The 10,957-nt window shown below is 38.1% G+C and overlaps 1 protein-coding gene across 1 annotated transcript; it reads right to left on the bottom strand.

Annotated features, from left to right (window-relative positions):
• Nucleotides 1–6,806: 6,806 nt before the first annotated feature.
• Nucleotides 6,807–10,164, bottom strand: LOC129413401 (uncharacterized). The gene is made up of 2 exons (XM_055167108.2): nt 7,684–10,164; nt 6,807–7,389 (listed from the first exon to the last, which is right to left on the bottom strand). Exons 1-2 carry the CDS (start codon nt 7,910–7,912, stop codon nt 6,809–6,811), a joined length of 810 nt encoding a protein of 269 aa, XP_055023083.2. The 5' UTR covers nt 7,913–10,164; the 3' UTR covers nt 6,807–6,808.
• Between the last annotated feature and the right edge of the window lie 793 nt (nt 10,165–10,957).

Here is a 10,957-nt window from a genome sequence, read left to right as displayed (position 1 = left end):
AGTAATTATTTTATTCTTCTTTAAAACAACTTTAGAATTGTCCATCAATCGTAGCACCATGATCAAAATAAACTATTAGGCTAATAATATTTTAACGGCTACACTTTTAACGTAGGTTTGAAAGGAACCTAAACTTGTCAATCATCATTAATCATGATAAACGTGAGTCTCTGTGCCTCTGTGCCCAGCCGCAATTCTTCTGGCATCTCTCCTCCTTCACTGCATTTTTCTTCTCTTCTGTTACTTGGAAGTGGGTCTCGAGCCCGACCAAGATTCGAGCTGCCTTTGAGAACAGCAAGCCAAGTTCGTTTAGGTTCCATTAATTATTAAGACTAAATGGGCAAGCAAACTAGTAAAAAGAATGAAAGTAAAAAACAGTCCGCCAAAATATGGTTTTATATCTATAGAAAATATACTATAGCCTAAATAAAGCAATTATTATCCTAATAATTTTCCTAATGCATGGTTGTTATCTTTACTTCCGTTTAAAAAGTACATTTCGAAAAGGAGGATTTTCAGCACATTTGAACAGTAACTCAGCGACCCCCAAACCCCCCCCCATCTCACCCCCGGTCCGCGAAATTTTTTAAAGCATAACGGAAGCGAAGGAATGTCTCTCCTGACCTATGGAGACCTCCACTAATGACTTTAGGATGGAGGGTCTTGAGATGAAAAAAAGGTTGGGGACCTCTGCACTAAAGGATACGGAAGTCACGATAATCAAACTGCCGGTGTAACATGATGGACTACGTGAGATCTTTGATTTGTCTTGTGGAGCTGTATATAATAAAGTGAAGTATTTTTTATCTGAACTAACACTTAGATTTCACTCGTTGTTATACAACACACGATTTACCAGATTGTTTGTTTCTGTTTTCTGTGATGTCATTTTTTGTTTTTATGCTGTAAGTACTATTATATTCTCTGTTGTCATTTAAAGCTAAACATAACGGCTAGCATGCCGATTTACAGTGAACCAAGCATCATGTATAGGTAAGGGTTAAAAATCAACTAGGTATTGAAATCTTTCAAAATCAACTAGATGTTGGAATCTTTTAAAATAAATGAATAAGGTCAGATGTTTTGCGTACAACACAATAAATCAACATTAGTTGGTAATAATAGCAAAGTGTATCTTTATAGTATATACTGATTTATATGTCTTCTATTATGGTGCAACAAAACCAACTTCGCTTCAAGAATATACCTAGATGCTTCTGTGAGGGTATTTTATATGTAAGAATCATCAGTTATGTCTTTAGTGGTTGTCTTACTCTTCTATTTGACCATTTTACAATAAAAAGTTTACTTATGTTTTTATACATTGAAGAAATCATTTACCTCGCTTTGTCACCACAAAAGAAGTAGATGTTATTCTGGGTAAAGAGTACTGCAAGTTTAATACACTTTATAAAAATAAAATAAAAAATAACAGTTTACATAGCCGACAAATGTGTAACTGATTTGATTTTTTACTTCTGTCTTATAGACATTACTAACTGAAAACAGCAGAGACGGTAACATTAGGGCATCAAAGCATGTAATGAAGTAAGATTGTGTGTGTTCATTGAATGTATCTAATTTGTTTGTCTTAATTATTAAATATTAAATTAAATACAAAAGCACTAAAAGTTTCAGTGTTTCGGCTAAGGAGTGTGAGCATGTTTTAAAATGTTTTAGGTACTTGTATTTCAGGTACAATAATAAATACTAGAGTTAATAAGTTCTTTCTGGAAGTCTGAAAACTATACTAAACCTAATAACCTAAAGTTAAAAGTCTCAGTTTTTAGACAGGCAATGTTTTGTAATATGTGTCTTTTTGTCTTTACTTATGCTGTACTTATTAGTATGATGAAAGCAACGCTCCATGGAGCGACTGACTAAGGCATAACGGAAGCGAAGGAATGTCTCTCCTGACCTATGGAGACCTCCACTAATGACTTTAGGATGGAGGGTCTTGAGATAATCGTATTAAGACGCTAATGATTTGCGAGTTAAAACAAAAACATTTCATCTTTGTTCAAATAACCCCGGCCAACCAGCGGACATCTCTCTCTCAGGACTGCAGCTTGAAGGAAAGGACCACACTCTGGGTATGTATCAGTATTATCACAGAGTGTATTGAACAATTTATTTGAAAAACATAATTTCTGTTTTGAGAATCAGGTCATCTTCACAAAAATGCAGAATTGGACATTTAAAATGACGCATTGTTTTTTACTCTCTGGAGAAAATACACCAAAAATGTTTATCTTGACAGAATTCATTGTTCATTATTCTTCTAGATTGTATTTCATCTACCGCCGTGAAAAAACTTTTTTATTCTTTTGATACTTTTGAAAATGTTTTTTAATCAGACATAGTGCTAAGATTTTTAGAGGAATTTAATTTTAAACATCTTTTCTAGTCTTACTTTATTTAATTACAGTTTAATTTTACCATGAATATAGCTTAAGAAACCGGTATGGCTTTTTAAAGAAAAGAAGAACACTTTATTTCTTTGAACATTTTACCTAAAAATTTGTGTTTAATGAAACTATTCAATGAGAGGATTTCACAATATATATTGCGAGCCGCATTGGGCTATCCATGTTTGTGATTTTCGTAACTCTGATTTTCCCGGCTTTTATTATACATATTGGGGCCCCAACTTATATAATTTATGATGGGAGCACGGAATGTGGTTTTAATAATGGCCACTTGTGTAAACACTGTTTTTATTGTTTCAGCATAGGAGGACATGAAGGGGCCCCGGAGATAACCCAGGTCATAAAAATGTCAACGCTATGTGACCGTTCCGGTTAAAAGATCAACGCGTCGATTAACCCTGTCAGAGGCCGGAAGCTTTGTAATGTTCCAGCTTGGATTAATAGGGTAGGAGTACATGATTTAACGTGCCCCAGAGATAACCCCGGTCATAAACATGTCAATGCTATGTGACTGTTCCGGTTAAAAGTTCAACGCTTCGTGGGCGGTCCGGTCAAAAGTTCAACGCTTCGTGGGCGGTCCGGTCAAAAGTTCACGACATGGGCAGTCCGGTCAAAAGTTCATGACGTGGGTGGTCTGGTCAAAAGGTTAGCCCCTCCCTTAGAGGTCAAAGGTTAACCCCTCCCTCGCAGGTCAAAGGTTAGCCCCTCCCCTGAGGTCAAAGGTCATCATCAATCATTTTGACAGTATGTCCCCCATATTTACTACTGGGCACTTCTCTTAGGCCTAATTCTTTTTTAAACAAAAGATTAAATATATCGACACAACTTCCTTATTTTAATTCCTTCACACACACCCAACTGTTTCATACTGATTTCTACAAAATACAAAATAATCAGTTCACACAAAGTGTGTATCACAAGAACAGAAGACAGCAAATGATACTGCCAACAATGTGCATGTTTTCTGTTCTACTAGTTTCAAATATATTTAGAATAAATGACTGCGCCAAGGAGAGGGTACAGTTTCACTAATAATGTGTTTGTTTATTTTGCACGTGGTAGTAAATCTTTTTAATTCTTTTGGTGTTAAAATAACACATCTTTACACTAAACTAAAAAAGGAGGGTTGCTGCTATATTGTTAATTTCACAGGAAAAATGCTGCAAAAAAGTGGGGAAAAAAATACAGATAGATTGACAAAATAAAAATAAAGCAACTGAAACTGATTAAAAAAGTATTGAACTTTAAACTCAAACCTGTTGCTATTGGCTTATCTACACTTTAGAAAACGTATTATGAGTCATGTTAGCAAGACAACAATTGTTTTTTGGATGATGAGCTGTAAAACTGAGGTACTGGTAGTTATGTCATTTGATGTCCACTGACTTCCCCACAAGTCAAGAAAAACACAGCTGGAATACGACCTGTGTGAAGAGCTCCTGCCTACCTGTCTGTCTGTTGGCGATGTGTGTTTCACTGTTGCGCACAGATGCAGAAGAGGAAGGGCAATCTGGGCAAATACGACAAACTTTCCCCGTCTGTCTTTGTCGCGCGCGCGTTCCCGCGCAGCTTCCAAACCACGGACAATCGCGGACGGCTCCGTTCGACACATACGCAGTACAAATGATTTCTTATACAAATGATTACTTTACCAGGCTGTCAGAGCAGCACTGGTTCGCGTCATTTACAGGACATTCACATATTCAGGATAAATGAAGAAAAGTAATGGATTGTCTGATAAATCAACTGTGCACTGCTGCTTTTCTCACTCATTCCGAACTTAAACTTTGAAGACTACTGCCACCCACAGTCCGCTCGATTCAGCGCGGGATTATTTGCGCCTAAATAGTTAATCTAAATAATTAACAATTAGATTTTAGATTTTATTTTCTCCCGTCGCTTGGGCCCTGACTGCGCGTGGGCCCCTGGGCACGTGCCCATAATGCCCATTGGATAATCCGGCCCTGATTGTAGGTGACTTGCAATAAATCTAAATGCAAAATGGGCTCTAAGGCATAACAGGGTCATATTATCTTTGATTGTACTAAGAATCCCATGGCAACAGGTAAATCTAGACATTTACATTTGCATATACATGAATGAATAGGTGTGCAACTTAATGCAAGTCTAATTTTTACTCTCTCTCTCTCTCTCTCTCTGTACTTTGACGTCATCTGCCTAACAGTACTTACAGCGCTGCATTGAGTTACACCTATTAATTCAGTGGTTCTCAACTCCAGTCCTCAGGACCCACTGCTCTGCATATTGTGCATGTCTCCCTTATTTAACACACCTGATTCAGATCATCAGCTCGATAGGATAGATTCCATGAACTGAACTGAGTGTGTCAGATATGAGAGACATCCAAAATGTGCAGAGCAGTGGGTCCCGAACTCTGGAGTTGAGAACCACTGTATTAATTTATGTATATGCCGACTGCACATTTAGCTTTAAAAATAGCCTGACTCACAATAAACAACTTTATTCAGTGTTGTCCATTAATTCATCATTTACCAGACTTACATTTCTTTGTGATGTTTGTAGAACAAAGTATAGGAACAGATGAAATACAGCATGCTAAGGAAGGTTACGTTTTAACTTAACTCCAGAAATTCTACACCATATACACAGGGGTTAAAGCAAAAATAAATCCTGAGCCTGAACTTTTTTGTTGGGTTGCGAGGGTGGACACAAACTCAGGGTTTTTTGGCAAACAAAAAATAACATTAACTTAAAATGATTTTCCTTGAAACTATCCCTTTCATTGACAACTTCATTATTTTTATAATAATTTGCTATTTACATTATATTATTTTATTTTGGATATTTATAGAAAGAACATGGCATCCAGGTGCGCGTCAAAGAAAGTTATAAAACTTTTCAACTTTTCAAAGTAAAATCTATTAAAATGTTGACCGTAATAATCCAATTAGAATATCAAGATTTTTGTCATAATCATGCAGTCCTTCTAGGAAATTAATATGAAGTACAATAAGTCAGTTTATTAAAGAAAACTATGTTGCGTTATATTAACAACAAAAACATTACAATGCTCCGAGATCTTGTAACTTAAATAATGGGAAATAAATACAAAACAGAAAATACATAAATAGTTTACAAAAAACTACTGTTCCATTCAATAAACAAAAAACTAAAACAACATTAAAGTGCTTAGATCACTTTAAGATTCAGCTTAACAGTAACTTTATTTCTTCTTTCTTTTTTGTTTGGGTTTTGAGTCATCAGAAATCTGATGATGTCTTTTCAACATATTTGCAGATGCAGTTGATGAGGCTGGTGCAGTGGAGGTAGGTGAGGCATAAAAGAGAGGAAAGAACCTGGCTGGTCCAGAGGAGGAGGTGGCTGGACCAGAGATGGAAGTTAGTGGCCCAGAGGATGCTGTGGGTGGCCCACAGGAGGTAGAGGCTGGCTGAGACGAGGGTGGTTTTTTAGCTGGCCCAGATGAGCTGGTGGCTGGCTTAGAAGAAGGAGGTTTTCTTGCTGGCCCAGATGAGGTGGTGGCTGTGCCAAAAGAGTGAGGTTGTTTACTTGTCCCAGAGGAGGTAGAGGCTGGCATGGAAGGAGGTTTTCTGGCTGGCCCAGATGAGGTGGTGGCTGTCCCAAAAGAGTGAGGTTGTTTACCTGTCCAAGAGGAGGTAGAGGCTGGCATAGAAGGAGGTTTTCTGGCTGGCCCAGATGAGGTGGTGGCTGTCACAAAAGAGGGAGGTCGTTTGACTGTCCCAGAGGAGGTAGAGGCTGGTGTAGAAGAGGGAGGTTTTCTGGCTAGCCCAGATGATGTGGTGGCTGTCCCAAAAGAGGGAGGACGTTTGACTGTCCCAGAGGAGGTAGAACCTGGCTGAGAAGAGGGAGTTTTTCTAGCTGGCCCAGATGAGGTGGTGGCTGTCCCAAAAGAGGGAAGTTGTTTTACTGTCCCAGAGGAGGTAGAGGTGGCATTGGATGGTTCAGCAGAGGTGGCATTGGATGGTTCAGCAGAGGAGGCTTTGGCTGGCCTTTTGTTTTTTCTGGCCTGTTGCACTAGTTTGTTTGCTGCCTCAGATGACAGCATCTTTGTTGCATCACTTATCCTTTTCTGCTTTATTGCCTGTTCTCTATCATTCTTTTTTTTAAGTGTAATTGGTAGTTTTGGTATGATGACAGGCAGGACCGCCTCAAAGGCTGGTCTATGGTGATAGTTGAGGCTGTCCAGTCCCTGGCTTTCATTGTGGACTTAACAACTGCAAGGCTCTCATAAGTTTCCACATTCAATGAACACCTGTCTGTTTCGAGGATATCATCCATTAAATTGAATGATCCCTCTACCAGGGGGCCTGTGAAAATAGAAAGAAGGGCTTTAACCAGCTAAATCAGAGTGGGATACCTCACACCACTAGTTTCCACCAGTCAATATTGACTCTGCTGTCCTCTTCAACGTAGGTCTTGGCTTGAGGTATAAGGTCCGAATCAATCTGATATGCCCGAACTTCCTCCTCTAGTTGACCGACCTCTTCCGATGGAACAACATGAGGCAAAGCCTCTTCTAATGCCATAAAAGCTCCACAAACAGAGTCACATTGAATAAGACATGGAGTCAGAGCAGAGAGTGAGGTGATTGTTTTGTTGTCCAGGGGTAGATTTTTGAGTAGGAACTCAGCTGATTTGATGTACCCTTCTCTGAGTGACTTATAGAGATTCCCAACCCATATTTTCCTTTCCACACGGGCCTTGTTCATGGCAGAATAGCAGAACCTTCCAACACAAAGTCTCTTGTTTGAAAGCTGTAAATCTCTACTCTGGACATCAACCTTGAGGATCTCCTTAACACTTAAAGGGATAGCCTCTGGCTTCATAAATTTGCTAAGCAGCTCTCGCACAAGAGCCACCATTTCGACATGCAACAAGTGCACCATGGGCTTTTCATGTTGCAGTTTTTTGACAAACACTTGAAATGTTGGCAGGACACCTGTAAACACAAATAAAATAACTTTAGATTTTTTTCAAGAGCAATTTAAACCTCACAACGAGATGAGAGTTATTAACAAACAATACTGTGTTAGAAACTCTCAACGCTGCTTATTTTTGTTGTAAAAGAGACCTGACTGTTCCATTTGTACCTTATCTAAACAACAACTTTTGTCATCAGTCAGAAATGAACCATAACCACTGTTGTTACTCTTATTACATTTACATCAAAGGGAAAGTTCACCCAAAAATGAAAATTCTGTCATCATTTACTCACTCTCATGTTGTTACAAACCTGTATAAATTTCTTTGTTCTGATGAACACAAAGGATCATGACCTTCAGTCTTTCGAACTCTGTGAAGAGCACAGAGATCCGAGCCTTACGTTTCTGGTTAACTTGTGTTCTGGATGCTGTGGCCTGCTCTTGTTGAAGAACATCTAGTCTGGCCTTTTCCTCGGCTGTAACCTCATTTCTTTCAAGCACCTGATTAAGAAGCCATCTATTGCATGCACACGCACACATGCACACACATACACAGGTAAGCACCTACCCACACACATACATATTGTACTGTGCAGAAGTCTTAGGCACATAAGTATTTTCTATCCACATGGGATTAAGCTAGTTATTTACATCATTTGCTGCAGTGTGTCAAAAGGAAATATCAGTTTACATTTTTTGACATGTCTTTGCATTGTATTAATACAGTAAGATTTTATATGCCTAAAGAGTCTGACAGCAGTCAGTGCTACACACAGAGATCTGATCTCATCATCATCAAGTCTGTCGGTTATTACATAAAGAAAAAGGAGAAAATTGAGACAAACCAAATCCAAAAGAAATGTTGCAATTGCTGCAAAGCTGCAGTACTGTGAAAGTTTAGGCACTTGTGTAAAAAATCTGTGAAGTGGAAATTATTTGAAAAATAATATCATAAATAGATTTTCTTTATCAATTAATTTCTAAATTAATTAAACTAAATTAAAACAAATTAAATCAACATTTGGTGTGACTATCCTTTGCATTTAGGGTAGCCTTTGTCCTCAATGCACTTGCACCTAGTTTTTCAGGTAGCTGTGCATGTAGGTGTCTTCTGGCATCTTCGAGACATTGTTACAATTCTTTTGGATTTAGTTCGTCTCAGCCCTCTTCCCCTTCTTCATGTAATAATTCAATTCAATTCAATTTTATTTATATAGCGCTTTTCACAATTGGTGATTTGTTTCAAAGCAGCTTTACATTAATAGAAGCAGTGGAAAGCACAGAAAAACGACAGATAGCACAACATAATACACGATAGCACAAGCAGCTAAATTTGCTGCGGGTATGAATCAACATTATAAGCGTGGGTATTGCTAATGTAACGTAAAGAAGAGGGTGCTAAGTTAAGCCCAAGAAGGCTGCCTCCCCGGGTTGAAAAACCCCCTAGGAGAAAAAACCCCCCAGGCTCAGCCGGGGAAGTAAAAAAAAGTCATAGGAGGGAAAAACCCTTGGGAGATATATTTGAAGAGTTTGGTTCCAAAACGCAATAAACGCCATTTTTGAAAAAAATGAGTTACTGCCAGAATCAGTATTATATCAGGTCAGTATTATAAAGTAAATTCTTAATTTTATGCAAAATCCAATTTCCGCAGTGTTATTCTGTCATCTTTTCTCCCTTTTTTCCCAAAATGCAATAAACGCCACTCCCCCTTTTCTACAGAATGCCATAAATCCACTCCTCCACAGATTACAGCGCACCATTCACGCAATGTAAACAAAGAATGGCGGCGCGCTGAGTACACGGAATCCTAGTTTTCCTCATCTACTATGTACTTCGTGATCACCAAACAAACAAAAACAAAATAATACTTTAATAGCATTGATAAACCTGTGATGGTTTTCTGGGTCGGGAAAGAAACGTAAGCTATCAACATGTAATAATTTACGCAGAGGAACTCGGGAGACCGGTGCTTGTTTGGCCGGGCTGACAGCATCAAGTTACTGTTATGATAACATTGACCCCAGCGGATCTTATGAGAAACTTTCCATAATTTTACTCAAAGTCAACGAAAATCCAGCAGGACCAAAACATTTTACAGCTGATCGCTTTGAAAAACGTTAAGCGAGGACGTCAAGTATAACCGATGACTTCTTAATATCACAAAGTAAGTGTTTTGATTAATGACAATAATGTTTATATTTTTAATTAGTGTGTACAACTAGTCAACTAAATGAATATAACATGGCAAAGATGAATGCACATTTATATAGGCGATTGATTCATTAGATTTATAGCATTTTTAATAAAAACTTGTCATGGATTTATTGCATTTTGTGGAAAAAATAATCCGTTTTTATAATAAATCTTTGAAAATCAAGTTATGGATTTGAATTTTTTTATGTTTTTATAACCTAAAGATGCTATGTGAAAGTTTGAAACAGAAAATAGTGGTTTTCATCTTGTCACTTTCTTGGTATAGAAAACACGTTTTTACCGAAATTTGTCAAAATGGATTTATTGCGTTTTGGAACCAAACTCTTCATTTATATGTACATTGAAACGATTAAGGAGATTAGGCGGAGGTTAAGCGGGTTCTGCCGGTGGTCGTTGGTCATGCATCAGCTGGGCATCACGTTGAAGGTCTGCCGGTGGGTCAGAGGTGTGCCGACTTTCACATTTACCGGAACTGGGTCTGTTTGTCTCATTGTCCTCGGAGACAAGGACGAGACATGAAGAAAGAAAAACAAAACCCAATTAGCTTAGGGGCCATTCATATGTATACACATGTACATATACAAAAACATATATATATATATATATATATATATATATATATATATATATATATATATATATATATATATACACACACACATACACACACATGTACATATACGTATTGAAGATATAATGTCATGCCAGTGACAGACTCTGCACAGTTTGGTTTAGGGAGAACGAGAAAAATGCACGGGACGGCGAATGTTTTTTGGAAATGGATGCAGTGACACCCTTTTAAGGACTGAAGTCCCGCCCCCGACTAGTTGGCTTAACACCACAAATCTATACCCACCGAGCTTTATTGAAATCCGGACGAGCAAGGGAGTAAAGGGGAGACGGGGACGTGACTGCGCCAGCCATCTCCCTGATGCCTGTATGGGCTTCACAGTACTCCCCTACTCGACTCAGAAACCTCAGGACAGACTTGATGATGATGATGAGATCAGATCTCTGTGTGTAGCACCGCCTGTTGTCAGGCTCCTTGTGCATCCATAAATTACAAATAATGACAAAATAAATGTTTGGAAATGTAAACTGAAAATGACTGGCACAATACAGCAAAGGAAAAACTTACTAACTTAAAACCTCATCTGGGGGGTAAAATACTAGTGTGCCTAAGACTTTTACACAGTACCATACATACAGTCATGGCCAAAAGTGTTGGCACCCTTGGTAAATATGAGCAAAGAAAGTCACTTAAAAGAATCCACAATGCTTTCTTCCTTAAAGCTTTAATTAAAAATTAAATAAATAAATATGATGTTTCATTGAAGTAAGAAAATTGAAAGTGGGGGGAAATTACATTT

This window comes from Misgurnus anguillicaudatus, chromosome 5 (genome assembly GCF_027580225.2).
Source record: "Misgurnus anguillicaudatus chromosome 5, ASM2758022v2, whole genome shotgun sequence".
Classification (NCBI taxonomy): Eukaryota; Metazoa; Chordata; class Actinopteri; order Cypriniformes; family Cobitidae; genus Misgurnus; species Misgurnus anguillicaudatus.
The sequence above is the reverse complement of the archived record's forward strand: the minus strand, read 5'-3'. Positions and strand labels throughout refer to the sequence as shown.

Coding starts and splice junctions, on each gene's coding strand:
- LOC129413401 (XM_055167108.2), bottom strand. CDS start 7,912: ATGTGTGCGTGTGCATGCAATAGATGGCTTCTTAATCAGGTGCTTGAA. Junction 7,390..7,683: donor GAACAAAGAAATTTATACAG/GTTTGTAACAAC, acceptor TTGTGTTTACAG/GTGTCCTGCCAACATTTCAA.